This window comes from Epinephelus lanceolatus, chromosome 3 (assembly GCF_041903045.1).
Source record: "Epinephelus lanceolatus isolate andai-2023 chromosome 3, ASM4190304v1, whole genome shotgun sequence".
Classification (NCBI taxonomy): Eukaryota; Metazoa; Chordata; class Actinopteri; order Perciformes; family Serranidae; genus Epinephelus; species Epinephelus lanceolatus.
The window spans coordinates 47094852-47120070 of NC_135736.1; the positions used below are offsets into that span (position 1 = coordinate 47094852).

General features: G+C 40.3%; 2 protein-coding genes across 4 annotated transcripts in view; both read left to right on the top strand.

The window, feature by feature from the left end:
- The first annotated feature begins 531 nt into the window (after positions 1 to 531).
- Positions 532 to 21162, top strand: xpo1a (exportin 1 (CRM1 homolog, yeast) a). Of its 2 annotated transcripts, none has more exons than XM_033624924.2 (25): positions 532 to 1124; positions 2400 to 2532; positions 3508 to 3609; positions 4466 to 4538; positions 4653 to 4714; positions 4802 to 4846; positions 4939 to 5120; positions 5742 to 5790; positions 5900 to 6019; positions 7848 to 7976; positions 11705 to 11863; positions 13731 to 13913; positions 14575 to 14713; positions 15110 to 15291; positions 15529 to 15685; positions 16320 to 16483; positions 16645 to 16779; positions 16880 to 17063; positions 17583 to 17689; positions 18149 to 18343; positions 18442 to 18610; positions 19035 to 19169; positions 19386 to 19545; positions 20292 to 20388; positions 20670 to 21162. In XM_033624924.2, exons 2-25 carry the CDS (start codon positions 2407 to 2409, stop codon positions 20814 to 20816), a joined length of 3201 nt encoding a protein of 1066 aa, XP_033480815.2. In that variant the 5' UTR covers positions 532 to 1124; positions 2400 to 2406; the 3' UTR covers positions 20817 to 21162. The 2 variants fall into 2 exon arrangements, with proteins under 2 accessions (XP_033480815.2, XP_033480816.2); XM_033624925.2 differs by having other exon boundaries at positions 984 to 1124; positions 2403 to 2532.
- A 3774-nt stretch (positions 21163 to 24936) lies between these two features.
- The window catches only part of usp34 (ubiquitin specific peptidase 34), a 75801-nt gene continuing 75518 nt past the window's right edge, over positions 24937 to 25219 (top strand). For both annotated transcript variants that reach the window (XM_033623736.2, XM_078166490.1), the window contains exon 1: positions 24937 to 25112. In XM_033623736.2, coding sequence (XP_033479627.2) covers positions 25070 to 25112 — 43 coding nt within the window. In that variant the 5' untranslated portion in view covers positions 24937 to 25069. The remainder of the gene's footprint in view (positions 25113 to 25219) is intronic.

Here is a 25219-nt window from a genome sequence, read left to right on the forward strand (position 1 = left end):
TTACTTTGTTACATCCCACAAGTGCTTTTATGTTTCTTTTATTTCTGTATGTAATTATATGGATATTGTAACAGGCGACATCCATGTGCAGAAGATAACTGTCCTCAGGTTTGTGCATTTTATGACTGTAAAACAAATCTATCTAAAAGTACAATATTTATCTCTGAGATTAAGTGGAATTGAAGTATAAAGTTGCATAAAATTGAAATAATCAAGTAAAGTACACGTTTCTTGAATGTGTAATTAAGTACGGTACTTGAGTAGATGTATTAGTTACAATTCACTACTGAATTTAAGTTATTTATTGTTGTTTAGGGCCTGTGTGTTGTTGATGCTCATGGAGGTCACACACCCAGAAGGAGGGAAGTTGAGCAAGATTGACAGCTCCACCCAGCCTATGACATCGCGTGACGACGGCATCAGCACAGCCAATCAGGTGCCGGATGGGCGGGTACATAGTCCAAATTTTACGCGGCGCGCTACGGGCCGAAACACCGAGAATGAATATCCCGGTCTCAACCGGTTTCAACCGGTCCGTGGTTGGAAGCATGAGCTTAGAGGAAGAGCACACTTGCACGCATTAAAACATCTCTGCTCTCCAACAGTGTGTGCGAACAGAGCCAGAAATAAAAACGAGACTCTTTTACTTCGTGATTATGACCCGGAATACCGCTCTAAGTGTGACTCCGTGAATCTGTCTTGTTAGCTTAGCTTACGTTAGCCAGCAGACTTGAATTATCATTGACTTTTCCATTAGCACGCTAAGTTGCTATTAGCCTGGTGGGAGTCGGCTGTTAGTCACAAATAGCCAAAGACAGATATGTTTCAGACTGGCTGAAGACAAGAAACAGTAGGCTGTGGTAAACTGCGGAAGGCTTTTAATACATCGCCAAGAATCGATAAGTATCCGACGCTAACGGCATTTTAAATTAGCGTTGTTGGTGTCATCCAGGAAAGCTAACATTAGCTTTCGGCTATCGAAGGTTAGGAGCAGTATAAACGTGTGCCATGAGATAACGTTACACAGTTTACAACGCTTTGAGGGGATTAATATTCAGGTATTCATCTTCAAATCACATCGGTTAAACAATACTTGTTTTCGACGAGCGGACAGGACACACCAGGTAAGTTAAGCCCGATCAACAGTACGTTAACCTAACTTACCCAGCGTGAGCTAACGTTAGCATCCGTCAGTTTGAAAAAGTAACTAATGTGGTGTTATTGTCTGGGGGCTATCAACCGGTTACACGAACCAAACGTGACACAACACACTGTAGCCGGTGGACTGGAGCCTCCACGACCTGTTTCCAAGTGTTTTAATTCAGTAGTCGTAAAACGGGTCTATCAGTCGGGTTGTGGTGAATGCGGCTCAACGTGCCCAGTTAGCCAGGTGGTGGTGGTGTTTCATCTTTACACGTTTATGATTTGTTTCAATGGGTGTCATATCTGGACCACGAGGGCTGACTGGTTTTGACACATTTGAGCTGAACAAGAATAACTTGTTTCTGACTTTACTGCGACAAAGCGTGAAAGAAACGCTTAACATGATTGTAATACATAAATTCCCCCCTCTGCTTTGGCTTACATTTTCGAAATATTGATGCATCTATTAAATGTAGTGGTGAAAAAAATAAAGATCTTTCACTCAAGTAAACGCAGTAAACCCGCAGTATTAAACACTCATATCAAGAAAAAGTGCTGCATTCATAATCGTACTCAAACTAAAATAAACAAGCATTAAAATGTGTATTAAAAATAAAAGTACTCATTGTGCAAAGCGTCCCCATTCATCGTTTTATCACTGGAATATTACCATTGAAGCATTAATGTAAGATGCATTTTCATGATGTCAATGCAAGGGTAATTTTAACTACTTTATATACTGTTATGTGCTTTTATTTATAAGAATTTATTATATATTATTTTATTGATCACGTTTTACATGTTAAATCTTTAACTGAAAAGTGCAGCTGTCAGATAAATGTGGAGAAACAAACTAAAATATATTTCCCTCTGAAAAGTAGCAGAAAATGGAAATACTCAACTAAAGAACAAGTACCTCAAAATGTAACTGAATACAGTACTTGAGTAAATGTACCGTAGAAGTAGAATGAAATGTACTTAGTTACATTCCACCACTGATTAAATATCATAAATGAGTTCCTTATTTTGTAATACAGTATTTTAAATGATGATTGATTGATTGATCCTGGATCTCAGGCCTCTACCAACAATGCTCATTAAATATGTATAAGAATACACAAAATAATGAGAATCTAAGACATAAAATAGCTTTAGTTCTTAACCCTATTGCAAAAATCTCTACCTGTAGATGTGTGAACTACCAGGTGCTGCTGCTTTGATTGAAGTTTAAATAATTTCTCCTCCCCTCCCGCCAGAAGCTCTATGCCAGCAGAAATGACGATGTTGGCGGATCACCCAGCCAGACAGCTGCTGGACTTCAGTCAGAAACTGGACATCAACCTGTTGGACAATGTTGTCAACTCCATGTACCACGACATTGGATCCCAGGTGAGGACCGGCTCCTTTTCACTGTGGGCTTCCACTTCAGGTGTCTGGATGGGATTCACATGTAGTTAGTGCATTTGATTATAAACAAGTTTAAATATATATTTGTTCAGTATCAAAAAATGAGGTATTTGCTCATCTTAACGGATTACTTGGCCTCAAAAATTACCATTTGTATATGATTTACTCTCCCTGTGTTACATTAAATTCCTGAAGAAAACATTTCTTTTTCTCACATGCCTCCTTTTAAAGAAAGAATCCAAAAACTGAGATGATTCTTGATGAATTAAAGTCTTAGGGGACTGCTTTTAACAACAGCAAAACAAAATCAAAACTTTCATTTACAAACTCTAATACAACTTGTGCAGTATAATCCAAACCTCATTTACCCAGTCATGCACAGTACTTCCCAAACAGACTGCCTTTTCTGACAGGTATCTAAAATAAAATTGAATTTATCTATGCTGTCTTCAAAGCCAGACTCCCATGTTCAGGTAAGATTGCTGTTTTTGTCAGTGGAGTCTGGCTTTGAAGGGAGCATGGATAAGTTTCGCTTTCCTTTTAGTTCCTTATCAGAAAGGATTGTCTGTTTACTAGTACTGAGCACATGACTGGATAAATGAGACTTGGATTACACTGCACAAGTTGTGTGAGAGTTTGTAAACAGATGTTTTGATAAAGTGTTGCTGTTGTTAAACACGGTCCTCTATGACTTGAGTTCATCAAGAAATTTCTCAGTTTTTGGATTCTTTTTTCAAAGGAGGCATGCGAGAAAAACAAGTTTTCCTTTCAAATTCAACGTAACACTGGGTGAGTAACTGAAATACACACAATCATTTTGCGGGTGAAGCATTCCTTTAACCACGCAGCTATTAGGGTGAGGTAAAGTCAAAAGTGATGTGTAAACTTAATGGAAATACACCTGAAGTTGATCTTTAAAACCTAAAGATTAACATTAGCTGTGTTGCTCTCTTGTAGCAACGAGTGGCCCAGGAAGTTCTCACCAACCTGAAGGACCACCCGGATGCCTGGACGAGGGTCGACACCATCCTGGAGTTCTCTCAGAACATGAAAACTAAAGTACGTACCTGGCGCCTGCTGATGTAGCAGAGAAAAGCTACGAATTCCCATCAGCTGCTTGTTGACAGACTCTCAAAGAGAGGCCAGTCTAATAATGTGAGCTGATGTTTATCAGTTTATCCACATCAGGCCGTGGCTTCCAGGGCAGTGAGGGTTGAGCATTAACTCTGCTCCAGCTCCACCGTACTTATTGGATTTTCTCTAGCAAACGGAAGCTTACCGTGTTTAATCTTTAATTATCTGCAAAATTATTTCCATTTTTGCAGCGTGTTTGGTGTGAGACATTTGTTGTTGTGATGATAATATCTTCAGAGGTCAGTGCTGTCACAATGTTGATTTTCAGTTGAAGTTTTTGAGTTTCTCTTGGTGTCGCTGTTGTCTTTATTTATGCAGTTATGGTGGCTTTTAATGCTCATGCTGGCTATCCAAATTTCTTCCCTTATAGTATCACCGTTGCTGCTGCCAGTAGTGCTAAACGCTGAAAATAGAACAGCATATAGATTTATTTTCAGCAGCTTGATATAGAGTTGATCTGCACTATGCTGTAACAAAAGATATTAACGTACATATGCTAACGTACAGAACTGTTATTTACATTCATTTTATGTTTTTGTGTAAGGATAATGACTAAAGGCGCAGGGATAGTTCAAAAGTGTTCGGTTGAGTATCTGCACGCACAAACATGCTCAAACGTGTTTTTCGGTGTGTATGTTTCATGCCTACAGTCGATAGATCATAATACATATTCATGCATAACGTTACCAGGAAGACACTGCAAATACTGCACTGTGCTTAGCCCTCGTTTGTTGTTAATTAACTCTTGATGAAAAGAATATGTCTCTCTTTTTCCTCTCAGTATTACGCTCTGCAGATTCTGGAGACAGTCATTAAAACACGCTGGAAGATTCTCCCCAGAAATCAGTGTGAAGGTCAGTTTAATGACATTAGATACACAGATTGTGAAGGTGTTTTCTGGATGAGGTGTGTTGCTTGTCAGGGAAATACGTTTTGCATTTCCATTAAACTCTTGGGTATATTTTCAGGCATCAAGAAGTATGTTGTTGGTTTGATCATCAAGACTTCTTCCGATCCTACAAACATGGAGGTGGGGTTACATTAATGTAAGATATGCTTCTTTGTAAATGAACTGTTCAGCTCACTAACGATGCCACTGTCATGTGTTCATTTGCAGAAAGAGGGAGTGTACATTTCAAAACTCAACATGATCCTCGTACAGGTAAATAAATATTTGATTGTTTGACACAGTGACTGAAGTGATGTGATGATGAGGCTGGTGACACACAGCTCTTTTTCTCTGGACTGGTTTAGATCCTGAAGCAGGAATGGCCCAAACACTGGCCCACTTTCATCAGTGATATCGTGGGTGCGAGTCGGACCAGCGAGAGCCTTTGTCAGAACAATATGATCATCCTCAAGCTGCTCAGCGAGGAGGTCTTTGACTTCTCCAGTGGCCAGATGACCCAGGTGAAGGCCAAGCACCTCAAAGACAGGTAACTGATGACATTCTTACCCTCACACTAAACCAGTCTCACTCCTCTTGCCTAAACCTAGCCGAGATGCTAGCATAGATGAGGTGTGTGAAACTGAAATTCAGTGTGCTAATGTTAGCAGAGATAAATTTAAGGGGTGGTAGGGCAATAAGATGTGCTGGCCCGTCACCACGTACACTTAGGGCTCTGTGGTTACATAGATTTCAGAGGAGACCGGTGGACTTGAGAAGTGCCTTTGCAGCTCTACTTGCCAAAATCTGCTTGTGTTAATTAGCAGTCCACATGTTTTGGTATAGGTGGTTTTCATAAATAATGCGAACCAAACTCAAGCCACCATTTCAAGTGGACCTGGACATGGATTGACGTGCCATGCCCAGGTATGGTGCACAGTGTTCACACTAATCAAATGGATTTTTTGGTCAAGACTGGAAGCTTAATTGAATTTCTCACATTCCAGATAACCTTGATGGCAGAAAGCTAATTTGGGGAAATTTGATCAGACTCTAAAGTTTGCTGAGGGCAACCAGTTCAGGGTTACACTCTGTCTTCATCCACACTGTGGCTGCCCAGTTTAAGCCATGACTCCACCGTCACTGATGATCCCTTCTCTTTGTCTTTCAGCATGTGCAACGAATTCTCCCAAATCTTCCAGCTGTGCCAGTTTGTGATGGTAAGACAAACTTGACTCCAACCCAAGCAATTCTCAGCATCTGATATTTTAATAAAAATCTCAGTCTGTTCTCTTATGCACCGTTTTCTTCTCCTTCTTTTCTGTGTAGGAAAACTCCCAGAATGCCCCGCTGGTCCACGCCACGCTAGAGACTCTCCTCCGCTTCCTGAATTGGATCCCTTTAGGTTACATCTTTGAGACCAAACTCATCAGCACTCTGGTCTACAAGGTAACCAGCTCATGTTCAGCCAGTCAATTAAAAGATTAGAAGAAGCATTTGTGTAGTTTGCCAAATCAGAGTAAGAAAGAGTTGGTGTGCAAAGTTTACACACAATGAGAGCTGCGCAGCGAGAGCTGCTCTGACAGACAAGTGACAGACTGTTTAAATGTGTTTTTAAAAAGGCACAGTGTTTTCAAGAGTGGTTTTTAAAATTAAGGGTAATAAGCTTGAAGTAACATTAAAAACTTGCTTTGGCGCCTAATATCCCAAACTGTTGCTTTGTATCATAACTGATTCAGAACAAATATTTTCTATATACACTATGTTTTGTTTGGTAATGTCGTCTTACAGAGGCGCTCTTGCATTACTTCATCCTGCAGTATTGCAACAAAGAGAGAAACAGTGCCGTTGAATGCTCACCTTTTATTTATATCAGGTTGCCTCAGCAACTCGGCCAGGGAGCATTCACACAAATATATTACTGTGCATGTCTTTAAAGTATGGAGTATTTCAGAACATTGACTGTACCAAAAATCCCCAGATTTTTATTTAGTGTAGAGCTGAAGTGATTGCTGGTTTGTGACTTCATGCATCTGCTGATTAAAAGAAAATGATTTGCCAAAATTCTGCTAATTTATTTGAGGAATATTTAACCCCCCAATGATCATTTGTATATACTCACCCAGTCAGTACTTTTATGTGCACAGTTAAGTTGAGCTACAGTTACAGCTCGACAAGGCCATTTAATTGGACTATACTAGTATACAAGCACAGGAGGGGAATCGATTTATTGACCTAAGTTGAGATATGCCCCCTTGCAGCTTGTTAGTATTGGACCTTTTTCTGTCCCAGAAGTCACGTCTCCTGATGTAGATTTCTCCATGTTGTTACTGGCTTCGTCTCCTGTTACACATTTATTGCTATTCGACTTCCAGGTCAAAGCCCGGGACGGAAACTGTGGAGCATGCTCAGAGCGCCTTGGCCAGTTTGGGTCTGATTGACTGTATACATGCAGGAGTCACATCATCTGGGTGTGTTAGTCTGACTTTCAGAAATTCAATTTAGTACGATTTCAGTCGGACTAACATGTTCACGTGTATTTTAAAAGTCTGGTTTTAGTCAGACTGACACAACAAATCAGTTTTCTCTAATGTCATGTAAACGTACTGACTGTTACCTTGAATTTGAAAAGAAAACTTTGTTTTTCTCACATGCCTGCACCGTTGATGCAGAATCCAAAAAAGTGGGATATTTTTGATGATGGATAAACAGATGTTTCGATGATGTTGTTGTTAAACACGGTCTAATCCATCAAGAGTTTTCTCTGTTTTTGGATTTTTTATTCACAGTGGAGATGTGAGAAAAACAGTTTTCCTCACAAATTAAGCATAACACAGAGTGAGTAATTGACATAGAGGGAGGCTGAGTTATTTCTTTAAAAGATTATTTATCAAGCACAAACATTCTTTGGTTTCAGCATCTCATATTTAAGGATTTGCTGCTTTTATCTGTTTTTATATCATCTAAATATCTTTGGGGCAATTTGAAGATGTCACCTAAAAACTAAAATAACTGATCGATAAATAATTTATCTTCATTTGCAGCCCTTATTTAGTTTGCTGTTTGTCACACGTGATATGCATGTGAACTACTTAATCCTGACCCACTCTGAGCTGCTGTCAGTTTTGATACGAGCCTGCAGTCCGGGCTGTAAACACTGAATTCAGAAACTGCCTTTTTATTAATAGAAAAATGAGAAGTACTGACCGACAACACACACTGAACAGTTAACCAGCAGTTTAGCACTGACCTGCCTTGTTTTATTTGTGTGTTTCAGTTCTTGAACGTGCCCATGTTCCGCAACGTGACGCTGAAATGTTTGACTGAGATTGCTGGAGTGAGTGTCAACCAGTACGAGGAGCAGTTTGTCAATCTGTTTACCCTCACCATGTGCCAGCTCAAACAGGTACACACACACACACACACACACACACACACACACAGTCATTTTTGAGTGGTGCTTAAGTTAATTGCACTCAGTATGATCACATACAACCACACTTACATGTGCCCACTCTGTTATTACGCACACACACTTTGTGCCAACCTCCTCTTACCACACAGACACACTCACACAGATACAGTACGTAGAGTCTACAGGGAGCATAAACTCTCAGACTTGCGTTACACACACACACACACACACACACACACACACACACACATTGTCAGGCATTGTGAGCAGTTTTCCGTTTGTTCACTGTTATTACAGACACAAATAACACATCTGTGGGCAGAGTGAACGGTGAACATGTGAGTTCAACAGTCCTGATGGGACAACACAGTCGAAAGCTGCAGGGTGGAAACAAAGCAAAAAGCACGAGTGGAACTCTTTGTATAGATTGTTAGTGTTTTGTGCATTTGTCATATAATCACAGCAGAGATTTGGTCCCATTGACCTTCATCAGGCAGCACAGAGGTAAAGCAACACACTCCAGCTGACATAGGTGTGGTTGCTAACACTCTGGGCACACCTATAGAGACTATTCTTTTACAGACTGCCTGAGGCTAAACGATGACAAGCAAAGCAAAGAAATACTTTCTGTGTGTCTGTATTATTAACTAATGGTTTTCTAAATGTAACATCTGAGTATTTTTACAAGACAGTCCCACTAGAACATTTAATGCTCCTGTTAGTTTGATGGGGTTGACAGATTCTGCTTTAGCAAGCAAGCAAACGTTATTTATGCAGCACTTTTCAGAACATATAGTGCTTTACTGGAGGAAGCGAGATAGAGGGAATACAAGAAAAGGCAAAAACAAAGAGACAGCCTGCACAAATGCAAAATATAAACGGATACAAAAGAAATGGACAAAGAAAACATGATGAAATGTAAAAGACCGTTTGAAAGCGAAGCGGCAACAACAGGGAAATTTCCAATCCAGCATCTTTATGCCTTCAGGTTCTGTTCAGGTGTAATATTACGTCTGTTGTAGCTCAGTGTTGTGTTACACATCAGGCAGCACACATCGCTGTATATGACTCATCAAACATTTGAGCTGTCTCTAAGTCTTGAATATAAAAACCTGTCCGGAAACAATTTATAATCTTCCTTCCTAATTGTCTCAGTGTATTTACCATCAGCATGTACACACACACTCCTCACCAGGTGGATATAAATAGCTCCACCTGCCTGCAGTTGCTGTCATTGTGACAGTGGAAGAGTGAAATAATCTTAGTGTACAATATTTCGCATTTTCTATGAAGGTGTGAGTGTGGCTGTCAAGTCTGAAAAGCTCCCTGACAATAAGTGTTGCCAATAAAGAGTCATCAGGCCAGAAGTCGATGTTTATCTTTTATTTACATTCAAATTTAGAGCATTTAAAATGAACTTATTGAACAACCAGGCTTCCATTTGTCTATTAAACCAATTAAAAGTTAACAAGAAAAATCAGCCATCTTTCTGTTGCTGCTGTTAGCGTAACATACAGTACAGGCCAAAAGTTTGGACACACCTTCTCATTCAATGCGTTTTCTTTATTTTCATGACTATTTACATTGTAGATTCTCACTGAAGGCATCAAAACTATGAATGAACACATGTGGAGTTATGTACTTAACAAAAAAAGGTGAAATAACTGAAAACATGTTTTATATTCTAGTTTCTTCAAAATAGCCACCCTTTGCTTTGATTACTGCTTTGCACACTCTTGGCATTCTCTCCATGAGCTTCAAGAGGTAGTCACCTGAAATGGTTTTCCAACAGTCTTGAAGGAGTTCCCAGAGGTGTTTAGCACTTGTTGGCCCCTTTGCCTTCACTCTGCGGTCCAGCTCACCCCAAACCATCTCGATTGGGTTCAGGTCCGGTGACTGTGGAGGCCAGGTCATCTGCCGCAGCACTCCATCACTCTCCTTCTTGGTCAAATAGCCCTTACACAGCCTGGAGGTGTGTTTGGGGTCATTGTCCTGTTGAAAAATAAATGATGGTCCAACTAAACGCAAACCGGATGGGATGGCATGTCGCTGCAGGATGCTGTGGTAGCCATGCTGGTTCAGTGTGCCTTCAATTTTGAATAAATCCCCAACAGTGTCACCAGCAAAACACCCCCACACCATCACACCTCCTCCTCCATGCTTCACAGTGGGAACCAGGCATGTGGAATCCATCCGTTCACCTTTTCTGCGTCTCACAAAGACATGGCGGTTGGAACCAAAGATCTCAAATTTGGACTCATCAGACCAAAGCACAGATTTCCACTGGTCTAATGTCCATTCCTTGTGTTTCTTGGCCCAAACAAATCTCTTCTGCTTGTTGCCTCTCCTTAGCAGTGGTTTCCTAGCAGCTATTTGACCATGAAGGCCTGATTGGCGCAGTCTCCTCTTAACAGTTGTTCTAGAGATGGGTCTGCTGCTAGAACTCTGTGTGGCATTCATCTGGTCTCTGATCTGAGCTGCTGTTAACTTATCCTCAGAAGCAGAGGTGACTCTTGGTCTTCCTTTCCTGGGTCGGTCCTCATGTGTGCCAGTTTCCTTGTAGCGCTTGATGGTTTTTGCGACTCCACTTGGGGACACATTTAAAGTTTTTGCAATTTTCCGGACTGACTGACCTTCATTTCTTAAAGTAATGATGGCCACTCGTTTTTCTTTAGTTAGCTGATTGGTTCTTGCCATAATATGAATTTTAACAGTTGTCCAATAGGGCTGTCGGCTGTGTATTAACCTGACTTCTGCACAACACAACTGATGGTCCCAACCCCATTGATAAAGCAAGAAATTCCACTAATTAACCCTGATAAGGCACACCTGTGAAGTGGAAACCATTTCAGGTGACTACCTCTTGAAGCTCATGGAGAGAATGCCAAGAGTGTGCAAAGCAGTAATCAGAGCAAAGGGTGGCTATTTTGAAGAAACTAGAATATAAAACATGTTTTCAGTTATTTCACCTTTTTTTGTTAAGTACATAACTCCACATGTGTTCATTCATAGTTTTGATGCCTTCAGTGAGAATCTACAATGTAAATAGTCATGAAAATAAAGAAAACGCATTGAATGAGAAGGTGTGTCCAAACTTTTGGCCTGTACTGTAGGTTAGATGTAGCACTGAAGGACCGTCTCTGAGCTGCTCTCTCCGGAGTCAGTTGCCCTGTCCTGCCCTGTAGCACGAGCTAACACAGCAGCAGCGGCTAACATCCAACACCGAGGAGTTTAACGGTCCCAGCAATCTCACACCAACACGGAAACAGCTCAGCTCTGTCGTTAAATCCGTTAATGACCGGATGATTTTCTTGGTTTTTGTCCCATCTGATCTGAAACCTCTCAGTTTTCTGTGTTATCTGAATTTCTTTGCTGAAATGGTTCAGATCTTTAGTGTGAAAGTTCATTGTTGGCCCTGAAAACTTTGACAGAATACTTTAACTCATGGTTTACTTACCAGCCTTTTCAAAGCCTTAAACCCCATCTAATGGATTTTCTCATCAGATGGTGTTTGTGTGGTTGCTTTGTTAGCTTTAGATGAAATGGTTTTCTTGGGTGGTCTCATGGCTCAGTGATTTAAGACTCAGGCTATTTACAGTAAATAGGATTTCCTCAAACAAAATACGCTGCAGATGCAATTATGGCAAAGCAAATGAGATGAAATGGAGTGTAAATAAATAAAAGTAAGTTTTTGATGTGATGTTGTGTCTTCTGGTCAGATGCTGCCTTTGAACACTAACATTAGAGTGGCCTACGCCAACGGGAAGGACGACGAGCAGAACTTCATCCAGAACCTCAGCCTGTTCCTCTGCACCTTCCTCAAAGAACACGGCCAGCTCATCGAGAAGAGACCCAACCTGAGAGAGACTCTCATGGAGGTAGGAGGACGAAACATTACACATTTCATTACAGAAAGAAATGTTTTCACTGTTCTAATTAAATTTTGTGCGGTCAAGTAAACAAACCCACAACCCTCAGCTGGTGGCTTGTAGTCATTTCCGCCCCTGCTTTAGGGCTGTTGAAAAGAAACCTTCCCCCGACTGCTTTTCCTGCCTCTCTCTCGTTTTGCCTTTCCTGTGTTGTCTTGATTACACCTTTGCAATGACATACATTTGGGAGTGATTACAGTGGGAAGGGCTATTTTTCCTGTGGCTGTCCACTTGTATAAGTACTTACTTGGAGATAATTGTTCCAGGAGGAGACTGAGATGCTGAGAGCAGAAGAAGAAAAGGGCAAAAAGACTCTGTAGCTGTTCAGTTAGACAGAGACGCACACACAGATATCTAATGATCCCAGATGTTGGCAAGTGGCAAGAATAAAAACACAAGGAGATGTTTGAGACTCAAGGTTTTTTAGAATCACCTTTATTTTATTTTTGAATCAGCCAATAAATCTGGGGCAGGGGTTGGCAACCTTTCCTATCCAAAGAGTAATTTTTGCCCACAAAGGAAAAAAATAAAAGAAACACACCCGTTTAGTCTAAATATGCCTATCATCATTACTAATGGGTCTAAATAAACATTTGTTTAATATGCTGTTACCACAAAGTGGCTCTACACTTTGCTGCTGATGATTATTTAGTACTTTAAGTTTGTAGCGTTGTGATAAAAGCAAATGAATCTGTCCACACACCATGACACCCTTCTTGTTTTTTGGATTTGGAATCCATCGCTTGCCTTGCTAGGGAAACTATAGGCAACAGTGCTAATGATGTTCATCAAAGTTCAGAGGAAAAGGCGTCAGACCAAAGACCTGTGATGCACATATTAGTTGATGAAATATTAAATAATTTTTTTTATTCAGTGTGTAGCTTCACATTTATTTATTTTTTCATAATTCAATGTTTTATTGATTTTGGTTAGGGTGGTACATGACAGCTCTACATGTCAAATGAGACATTTAATCCTGACTAACAAAAATAATACAAACAGGGTAATAGAGATCCACACAAGAAGGCGTACAGCACCAGTCCCAATCTGCTAAAAAACAATCAAGATAATAAAATTAAATTTGAATAAATAAACACATTAATATTGTCAGTGAAAATAATAAATATAAAAAAATGAATGAAACCAAAAACAGAAAGTTTCACATTAAAAATACACATTTATTAATGAATAATGTAAGAGTCACTTTAGGCTTACAGCAGTGATAAGTGAACATTTTAATCTTAAAATAATCATTAGTAATTTCCATATAATTTTTTGTCAAAAGTACAAGTAGCCACTAGAGATGGGCTACAGTGCCACAGGTTGCCCACCCTTGAGCTGGGGGTTGGTTGGTGAGAAAGCTGCCGCAATATACGTCACCTGCCACCAGATCAGCCAGTAGCAAAACTCAATTGCAATAGCAGGGTTTCAGCCAGTAGAGGGCAGTCGATATGCATATTTTAAATACTTAAAATGTCAAGGTTTGGTCCTGAATTCATCAACAACACTACTAAATACCCATATACATTGGTGGTCGACTGAAAAATGTGGTTTGGGGGTTTAGGTACTCCCCAAAAAGTAAAACCAGTTTTCTCTTTGTTAAAACATTTGTTCAGAATAGCACACAGTCATTCATGTATTTACCCAAGATATGTTGCGGATATTTTGCACTAGTATGGAAGTCTTTTTTTCATCGCATTGAGCCAGGAGAAACACGGCCCCAGCACACATCACTGAATTAATCATTATTCCTCTGGGTAACAGACAAAGTAAATTGCTTGACTGACTCATATGATCTCACTGCCTCCTTCCTCAGGCCCTGCACTACATGCTGCTGGTGTCGGAGGTGGAGGAGACAGAGATCTTTAAAATCTGTCTGGAGTACTGGAACCACCTGGCAGCAGAGCTCTACAGGGAGAGCCCTTTCTCCACCTCCAGCACTCCGCTGCTGTCTGACGTCCCGCCACGCAGACACCTCTACCTGCCTGTACTGTCCCAGGTCGGCCCTTCACCCAACACACACTCAGATATTCAGACACAATGACATAACACAAAACTTTTACTACTGTAAACTGATTAATGAAACAAAAATAAACAATGATGATTTTTCCAGTTAAATGTTTTCAGCATTTGGTTCATTAAATGGTTAAAAATGCGTTGTGATGTCATCAGGTTGCCTATTTTGTTAAACCAACCGTTCAAAAGCCAAAGTTGTAACCTTTACTATCACATAAGACAAAAAAAGCAAAAAATACTCTAATTTTAGAAGCTGGAAACAAAGAATATTAGGTATATTTTCTTGCTGGATTATCAAAAATAATTACCAAAAGCTGACAAAAGAGTTAGTGATGAGTACTTTCACCTCTGGATGTAAACCAGTTGTGGATTAATGGAGTTAGACTCAGACATCAGGTGTTGTTTTATAATAACTAAACATCTGTCTAAGTCAGGAAAGTACATTTATTGTAGGCAAACATTTAAACAGATTGTGGAAGTAGAGCGGGTTGACTACTGATCACAGTGTTGGTGGTTTGATCCCAGCCTCCTCCTGTGCACACGTCACTTAAACATGCTTCAGATTAGGAAGATTGGTCTGTAGGCTCAACCAGAGGCTGCCGCAGACCCTCACATCCAACTCATTCCTCCTCTTCCTCTTGTAGGTGCGTCTGCTGATGGTGAGCCGCATGGCCAAACCAGAGGAGGTGCTGGTGGTGGAGAACGATCAGGGCGAAGTGGTCAGGGAGTTCATGAAGGACACAGACGCCATTAACCTTTACAAGAACATGAGGGAGACACTCGGTAAGTTAATGCACCTCTGTGGTGATAAATAAGTGGTTCTGTTTACATCCACACAACATGTTTTTGTTTTAAAACACATAACTCTTGCAACCTTTACACTTTACATCACAGCTACTCTTCAAATTCTGAAAGAAAAGGATTCCGTTTTAGTCTTGACGAGCAGAAATGGAGATTTTGAAAATGATGACGCAGACACACATGTTTGCTTCCTGATTGGGTCTTATCAGTCTCAACATGTCCTTATCTGATTCATCATGTGACCCTATTGCTGGATTATCATTTCGACACGGTGCACATAGAACATGGAAAATATAACCTGAAATGAGCAGTTGCTGAGATATTTCGTGTAAAAGTATCCACCATGACTCATCCATTTCCTCTGTATCTGTGTTTCAGTGTATCTGACCCATCTGGACTACGCTGACACTGAACGCATCATGACAGAGAAGCTCCACAACCAGGTGAATGGCACTGAGTGGTCGTGGAGGAACCTGAACATGCTCTGTTGGGCCATCGGCTCCATCAGTGGAGCGATGCACGAGGAGGATGAGAAGAGGTTCCTGGTCACCGTCATCAAGGTGGGACACACAGATGATAATGTAGAATATCACCATTAGCATCCATCTTCAAGCAGGAATAAGTTAGCCGTGTTGCCAAACACTGATTGGACTGTATGACAGAAGCATTTATTTCAGTCAATCCAAATTGCTTTCTCTGTAACCTTACACCATTTCACCCCGACGGTTAAAGACACAGCAGTGCTGATGTGTTGAATTGTGACCGACGTTAACAGATTGTGTGTGTCTTGTACTCAGGACCTGCTCGGCTTGTGTGAGCAGAAAAGAGGGAAGGACAACAAGGCCATCATCGCATCCAACATCATGTACATCGTGGGCCAGTATCCTCGCTTCCTCCGAGCTCACTGGAAGTTCCTCAAGACTGTCGTCAACAAGCTGTTTGAGTTCATGCACGGTGAGAAAGGACCAAGTCCTCCACACGGATCAGAAAGAATCTTTTTACTTAAATCTTTCTTTAATTCTTGATACCATTTTTTTTTGATACCTTCTTTCGATGGCTTAATCTGAGAAGCCATTTTTTCTTTATTAAAAGAAGCCAAACGCCCAAAATGTTACATTTAGTTTAAACAGAAGCAGGCGTACAAGAACTGAAACTAAACTAAAATACAGTCTAAAACCTGTAATTAAAAAAAGGAACTGTCTGATCAAAGAACAAGTCAAGATGATCATGAATCTGACTCGGACATTTTAGGCCAACTGTAATAATACTTGATAGTTTTCGATACACAGTGCAATGGACACATTTAGTTTGGTACCAGAAAAGTTTTAAGGTTCGATGCCCAGCTTGATGAGTGACGGTTTTAATGTAGATTATAAATCTGACTGGAATTTGGGTTCTTATAGTGTCCTAAAATTGTTATTAAAATGGTAAAACTCTACAGGAGTTCCTTTTGCTAACAAACTAATGTACCTTCCTGTTTTGTCAAATTTTGGTGCTACATAAGTTTCTCTAAATATTTGATTAGAATAGTTACTTGAATTGTGATTAACACTTAACACTATTTTTTCCTTTTATCTCCCTCTCACAGAGACCCACGATGGTGTGCAGGACATGGCGTGCGACACCTTCATCAAGATTGCCCAGAAGTGCCGGCGTCATTTTGTCCAGGTCCAGGTGGGCGAGGTGATGCCCTTCATCGATGAGATCCTCAACAACATCAACACCATTATCTGTGATCTGCAGCCACAGCAGGTCAGTCCTGTCTCTGGGCTTCCTGTCAGCATTGAGTTTTAGTTGTCATTAATGTTTTGTTTTATTACGCAAGTATTTGTAAAACTTTGTCAGATGACATATGTTACATTTTGCAGTAAAATGTTTCTGAGTCAGACAAATTCCGCCCCTCGTCTCTGCAGGTCCATACGTTTTATGAGGCCGTTGGCTACATGATTGGAGCTCAGACAGACCAGGCAGTTCAGGAGCTTCTGATAGAGAAGTACATGCTGCTGCCTAACCAGGTGTGGGACAGCATCATCCAGCAGGCCACCAAGGTGAGGACGGCAGGAGGACTGATAGATTGAAATCCACTGATGTCTCCTTTATGCCCTCAGATGTTCTCATTTAATGTTGTTTGTGGACTCTCTGCTGCAGAACGTGGACATCCTGAAGGACGCAGAGACGGTGCGTCAGCTGGGCAGCATCCTAAAGACAAACGTCAGAGCCTGTAAAGCTGTCGGTCATCCCTTTGTTGTCCAGCTGGGACGAATCTACCTGGACATGCTCAATGTCTACAAGTGTTTGAGTGAAAACATCTCCTCGGCTGTCCAGACCAACGGTTAGTTGCTGTTTGCTCTCCTGTGTGTGTGTGTGTGTGTGTGACCTAAGACCTAATTGTGCTTTACTTGCAGGTTTCATTGGTTCCTTTGTGTATACACGGCTCTCTTAAAAGAGGTCTTCAACCATTTTGGTTTCTTGCTGTTTTTAAATATGCTGTTTTGGTTCACTGTCATTGATCTTGTGGTTGTTTTCAGCCACACTTGGCAGCTGTTTTCAAAAAATAAAACTTTAAATACCCACAGTTCACTACTGAACACTGCTCAGCTGTAAACAGCAGACAGACACAGTTAGGGACTAGCTTGTGAACTTCATGGAGCATTTGGCTGCTCAAGAGACATATTTCCCTCAGGAGGTTGGTGGAGACCAAACAGTTAAAATAGTGGAACATATGAATGATCATGCTTCTCTGTGTCTGCTGGGTGTGTAAATACACAACTGTTTGCTGACAAGCTTGCCATATAAACTTAAAAAGGTGATGACTTATTGCAGGTTTTAATAACTGTCATCATTGCTACAGGTGAGATGGTGACCAAACAGCCCCTGATCAGGAGTATGAGGACGGTGAAGAGAGAGACGTTGAAGCTGATCTCAGGTTGGGTCAGTCGCTCCAACGACCCTCAGATGGTGAGTCCGAGCACACAAAGCTCCTCTGTGTTCAGTCAGTGTTCATTAAACTACAGTAAGTTGAAAACTGTGCTCACAATTTTTGAATTATGTCCAGTTCCTTCTCAAAAACAACAGCCATAATGTTTATAATCAAAAGCTAAAATCTATCGGTATTCCACTTCCACTGTAATCCTAACTGGGACCAAAGTGTCGACTGATCTGTTATATAAACAGGTACCAACTTGTAAATGGGTTTTAACAAGGTTTTAATTCAACTAAATCAAATTTAAATATAGTATAGAAGAATTTTAATGTTGTAACCTGACATAATAGAGCTCTTATTTTACATCATATAATAAGGAGTTTCTTCAGACTTCAAGTCTACTTCATCTGTTGCCATTTCAAAGCCCACTTGACAAAAACAATGAAACTCACTGACAGTGTTGTCACATGTTCATGTGTGTTTCTGGGGTCCAGGTGGCAGAGAACTTTGTGCCCCCTCTACTGGAGGCGGTGCTCATCGACTATCAGAGGAATGTCCCTGCCGCCCGGGAGCCCGAGGTCCTCAGCACCATGGCAACCATCGTCAACAAGCTGGGAGTCCACATCACAGGAGAAATCCCCAAAATCTTTGATGCTGTCTTCGAGTGCACTTTGAACATGATCAACAAGGTCTGTTTGAGTCATTTAACCACAGCTGGTATCAGGTGAAATCTCCTAGAAACAATAAGTATAAGTAACAACTTTTCGTTTTCTTCCTGCTCCATCAGGACTTTGAAGAATTCCCAGAACACAGAACCCATTTCTTCTACCTCCTTCAAGCCGCCACCTCCCAGTGCTTCCCAGCCTTCCTGTCCATCGCCCCTGCTCAGTTCAAACTGATCCTCGACTCCATCATCTGGGCCTTCAAGCACACAATGAGGAATGTGGCCGACACAGGTCTGAACTGGCATCAACTCATCTCATCGGATAGAGAGTTCACACAAATATAGAGAATATAGCAAAGTCACTAAATTCATCTTGAAAAGGCTGAAATTTTTTGATAATGAAGTCAGCCTCACAATGGTTTTATAAATCTAGAGAAGCTGTTTTCCCCCAGTCAGTTAAATGATTTCACCGTTTACAGATGTAGCAAGTTTGACCCTTTTAATAAGGAAAAATCAGAAAAAAAACTGCTTGATTTTCTCGTTTTCTTCATTTTGATGAAGACTTCTTTGATGGCAAAATACAAATAAGTTGCAGCTGGAACATTTTATCTTCACAGTGTTTCACTTTGACAAACCTCGTCTTGCTGTCTGTAAACAAAAGGCTCCTCTTTAGTGCGTCTCTGTTGGTTTAATGAGCATCTCCATGTCTCCTGCAGGTCTACAGATCCTGTACACTCTCCTGCAGAACGTCTCTGGAGAGGAGGCAGCAGCTCAGAGCTTCTACCAGACGTACTTCTGTGACATCCTGCAACACATCTTCTCTGTGGTCACTGATACCTCTCACACTGCAGGTGAAGAAACTGACCTGCTGGCATCTGGGACCAGTGTGGAAAACAATCAAACTCAAAAAAATACAATGCTCTGTTTGGTTTTGCACATATTTGCTCTCAGAATTCACAAATCAAGATAGGACTACTGACTCTTTGGGTTTTCTCTGAGGACCAATTTTGTTAAACATACTCGACACATAAAAACATCCAAGTTAACTTTTTGCTTCCTGTCCGCAGGGCTAACCATGCACGCCACCATCTTGGCTTACATGTTCAACCTGGTGGAGGAGGGGAAGGTCAGCGTTGCTCTGAGCGCAGCCAGTGCGGCCAACAACCAGGCGCACATCCAGGAGTACATCGCCAACTTGCTGAAGACGGCCTTCCCCCATCTGCAAGAGTAAGTAGGCTTCAGCCTTGACAGGTGAACCCTGGTGGGGTCACATGAGCTGAGTGTGTTTCATTAACATTTGCCATGTATTCACTGCTTTTTTAGTGGAGGACATTTTACACAAATACATAGGGGATCAACGGAAATATTATATAACTGAGATACTTTCAGCACAGCCACAGCCGCATCAGTATATTAGAATGCACTAAAAACACAGTTTGAATGAAGGCTGCAGCTGCGATCATAGACATATCCTCAGTGCGAGTTTGTTGTCAAAAACCTCTGAAAGTGAGTCAGCACTTTTGACCTTGAGATACCAGGGAATTTTCTTACTTAGTACACTTTGATTTCTACAGAATAAAGGCCTGAGGTTGACAGAAGGCTGAGAGAGTTGTTCCACAAAATGAATCACACCCACGGCACTCATAAGTTTTGAGGCAGATTTGTGTTTATATAGTGGTAATTTAATGTGGCTCAGATTGTTTTTGAACAAAAGAAAGGATAATCCTCAAACTCCACTGAAAAGTTTAATTGAAAATGGAACTGCAGATGTACCTTCTTTTGATTAAAAGCAGCAAATCATCACTCTTATAGGAGTTTTCTAAAGGGAAAATGCCTACGTGAATAAATAGTACATCAGATAAGAATTAATTAAGTTCATCAAAAGGTCATATTTTCTGCAGGGCGTGTTTCTCCACCCTTGTACATGCTGTGCTGTTGGCAGTCTAGCGGCTAATTGAGTTTCTTGTCTTCAGCGCCCAGGTGAAGGTATTTGTAACTGGTCTGTTCAGCCTGAATCAGGACATCCCCGCCTTCAAGGAGCACCTGAGGGACTTCCTCGTGCAGATCAAGGTGAGTGTTCAGAGGAGATGGTAAACACTTGAGGTGAAAAACAGACCAAGGAGGATGTGATAAAATAAAAATGTTTTCCTGAAGCTAACTGACAGTTAGGTCCAGGTTCTTGACTCGACAGGTTACAACCTGTGTCAGATTATTTTAACTTCTGAGTGAGAGACTGAGTGGAAAATGTGAGCAGTGTCGGTCTCCCTCTGTGGGAAAATGGCAGTTCGGCCAGCTTGAATCTAAAGCCTGATGTGGAGCGCTGCTGAGCCTCTGCTTGTGTGGTCCTGCAGGAGTTTGCTGGCGAGGACACGACGGACCTGTTCCTGGAAGAGAGGGAGACGGCTCTGCGCCAAGCCCAGGAAGAGAAACACAAGCTCCAGATGTCAGTGCCCGGCATCCTCAACCCTCACGAGCTGCCGGAGGAGATGTGCGACTGAAGCAGTAGCGGCAGCCAACAGCGTGTACAAAACAGCTCTGAAGGGGGAAAGGGGTCGAGAGAGCAAGGACGCTTCCTGTTGATAAATTGTTTTCTTTTCAAGTGTGTTTATGTGCGAATGTGTGTTTGAAAAGAGAATGAGGGGCCAGACAAAGGACCCCAGCACTCGGTTGTACGTCGACCAAATCAATGTCAATATGTAAATGAAATTTGTCCCCCTGACCCCCGTCAACCCTGGCGCCGACTTGTTTTCTTTTTTCCTACAAACTTATTTTATACAATTTTTTGTGTGTAACATGCCATCTTTTGTTAATTTTTTGCTAATTAAAGCTTTATGTTTGGCCATATGGTTATTTTACACCTGCATGAAGTTGGAAGAATTATTTTTAATCCCTCTTCACCCCCTCAATTCACCTCCTCTCCTATTTGTTAATATGTAATATATAATGTTGAAACCCTCGCGTTGGTTAGTTGACAGATTGCTCTGGTTTCAGAAGTGCCATGTGCATGGTGCAGGACGAATGTGATGCTCAAGGGGTAGTCGTGTACTTCCTTGCTTCCTTTGTTGTCTTGTTTTGGTTTGTCAGTGTGTTTATTGTTTTGTTTTGTTTTTTTTTTTCTTTCTCTCTGGCTCTCTGAGTCGGAGCTTCAGTTGGACCGCTCTGCGTTTGGATGAGAAGGAAAGCTGTGTGCATATCATCCTGTTTGTAAAGCTGTCTTAGTACTCTGAGAATATAAAGTTGGCTATTTTTACAAAAAAAAAAATAAAAGTGTGTGAATCTGCTTCTTCCCCAAAGCTGTGGAGGTTACGGAGAACCTGGAAAAGGCGAGGAATGTCACAGCTCGTCTTCCAGGACCTGAAGGGTTACTGCACATGACATACATTCTAAAGGTTTTGGAAAATTTGACATTGAGCTTGGCTGTGGAGAGATACTTTTGAGAAAATGGTGCCCAAACTGGGGGTGTTGCAGAGGAGTCACACCTGGCGGAAAAATGTGGAATGAAGCTAAAGTCGCTTTTCACAGCAGACATTTTAGCTTTGTCCCAGTCCCACACTTCACTTCTTGTCAACTAATATTCGGTGGTGGAAGAAGTATTCAGATCTCCTGCGTTAAAAATCACGAGTAAAAGTACAAAAGTATGAGCTTCAAATAAACTTACAGTAGCAGCGGTGTAAGTACTTATTATTCAGAATGATATATGTAACTGGATTATAATTATTAATGCAATAATGTGTTTCTTTAATATTAGCTGGTAAAGTTGGAGCTCATTTATATTTATATAGTGCTGCAAGGCTTCATCTATAATAATGCGTCATAATTTATTAGTTAATTTATATTCTGTAGTTATCTGAATCTGCAAAGTAACTAAAGCTGTCAAATAAATATGGTGAGGTAAAATGCAGAGGTATAAAGCAGCAGAAAATGGGAGTACTCAAAGTGTCTCAAAATTATACTTGAATAAATGTACTTAGTTACTTTCCACTGCTATTAAAGCTACAGGGGGCTGCAGTAGCTCAGTCCATGGGGACTTGGCTTTGGAACCGGTGGATTGCTGGTTCAAGTCACTGTATGCACCAAGTGTGGAGTCCTGGGCACTGCCGAGGTGCCCCTGAGCATGGGCCAAACCCCCAAACTGCTCCAGGGGCATCACTCATGGCTGACCCTGGGCCACCCTGCACCCATGAACATGCTTACCTCTACTGCAAATTAATTGCCTGGGGAAAAAACTTGTGTAGCTTGACACATAATGATGAAGATAATTTACATTATTACCTGAATTGCATTACAATAATTGATGGAACAGTGTCGTCATTATTAGTTCCTCCTTGTGATGAGTGACATCAAACAAGCTACTGCTCATTAAAATAACTCCTGAATGTCCCATGAGAGCATCAGTACAGCTTTCATTGTGCATCCAAAGATCATTTCACTAAGTTCAGTGGTACGCAGATGGACATCGTGGGATGATTTTCCAGACACTGGTCAAACAACGCGACAGTTGACTTTTCTAAGAAAAAGCTCTGCTCTGTTAATCGAGACCCAAAGAAACACTGTGAGTTGCCAGTTGTGACATTAAAAGGGTCTGAAGTTTGTAGAAGGCCTGTTGGCAAGTTTATACCAGGTTCTGATCCTGGGAAAGAGCTTTCTTTAGCTTACACACAAAAACACAAAACTACAGTGGGTCCTGAGAAAGTTTCGGCACATGAGTCTGACTATAGAAGATGTTTTAAAGTCACCTGTCCCTGTGATGTGAACGGCTGGGCCTGAAATTAATCAAAGGTCTTTGAATAATGGGGGATGTACCTGTTCAGTTAGTGTAAGATATGATTTATCATATCAAAGGAAATGCAAACAGGCAGGGTGACAAAATAATTTCTTTTTCCTCCCTTTATAACAAGCATGCAGTTTAAGTACACTGCACATCAGTGGAGGAAAATAATAAGAACATTTTCTGCTTCTGTATACTTTGACTCCACCTCAGAGGCAAATACTGAACTTTTTACTTCACTACATTTGTTTGATAACTTTAGTGTCTTGCACGTTCAGATTATTTGTAAAAAAGATAAACCAAATAATAAATTTAGATGTAATATTACAGATGAAGCTACTCAGCAGTATATAAAGTTATTAAAATGATTTCCTCCTGCAACATTAGTGATGCTTACACGTCCATCTATCAGTGATTAAAATCCTGATATTTACATTTATATTTTGCACAATAAATACTTTTACTTTTGGTACTCTTAAGTATGTCTGCACTGTGGCATTACTGCTTTTACTTCATTAAATATTAGAGTACTTCCACCTCTGCTGCACAGACAAGAAAAACTAAAAGACATGAATACATATGTTAAAAAAAACCCAAGTACATTAACCTCATCACATGATTTTGTAGTAGACATGGATTTAATTAATCAATTATGTTTATTTGAAATGCACCTGACTGTTTAAACTGTAAAAAGACTTACATGTTATACCGGGGAAAATGTAAATAAAAGCTTAAAACATAACATAAAAACACTAATATTCTAATATGTATTTTTGTCTTATTAAAATTTACAATGTAATATTAACATTCTTTCTTTTCAGTATTTTGCATTAATTCCATTAAAGTCGTGTTGATTATTTTGTCTGCAGTTTTATTTTCACCGTTACACCAGCTTAGAGCAAAAAAGACAAAGACAGCTAGCAACAAACAAACAAAAACTATATAATACTTTAATAATAATAATAATAATAATAATAATGATAATGCAAAAACTTTTTTTTTTAAAGAAGTCGTGTGAAGTCGACATGGTACATGTAGTAAAAAATTTAATGAAAATTTGACTGTAAAGTTGTAGTTGTAAGTATGAGTCAGATAATTTAAAGATAGTATTAAAATCGTTATATAGCTGGGTGTTAAATGACTAAAACTGAACAACAGCAAAAAGTAAATAAATAAATGGAAATAAAAATATATACATTTTATGTAATACAAACACTGAATAAATGAAGAAATAGATAAATGAATAAATAAAATTGCTAAAATTAATATTTCACCACAGTTGCCCTTGAGAGTTTAAATTTAATTCAACAAAAGCACATAATGAGTAATCAATACACAGGGGATAGTGTAAAATAGAACAAACAAAAGAGCATCACGGTGGACAAAAATATTATACAAACATACAGATATGAAGTGTTCTGATAGCCTTTTGTGAAATGAATTATAAAGTAGTTTCACATATATAAATACATAAATAAATAAATAAATAAATAATATATGTTATACATTATCAAATGTGTTATAAAAATATTGATGATATTGACACTGATTATTAATCACAGACAGAGCAGTCTCAGTTGTCCTTGAGATCCAAAGAAAAGGTTGAAACCTCACTTTCGTTTGGAAGGTATCGCGAGACTTGCGAAAAAATCCGAACAGGCTAAAGAGACAACACGAAAAGTCCCGAACTATTCCCCCCCTCCTTTTTCATCATGGCTGCTGTGTCTACTCTCTCAAGTAACGCTCAGATTGGACACTGACTCGATTTCTACCTTCCAGTGCCTCTTAACTTTTGGTGTACATCAACTTCGCTTGGATGCAAATCACGTTCTACACTTTGTTGTCCCCCCTGGTTTCATTTAGTGGGATAACCTTCACCAATCACTCCCTCCACTGGGCCTTTTTTTTTACCCCAAAAACCAACTGCCAGCCAACAACAGCTCCCAGTGCAATGGTTTGACTCAGTTTTCCTCTTCATGAACAATGTGTGAAAACTGCGCCGAGCTGGTGGAGGTTTTAAATGAAAGTAAGTAAAGAAATAATTTCATTTACACGCTGAACTAGCTGCTTGATATTAGCATCGGTGTCCACTGGAGCTTGGTGTTAGCTCGGTGGCTAGCTAAATATAACTTT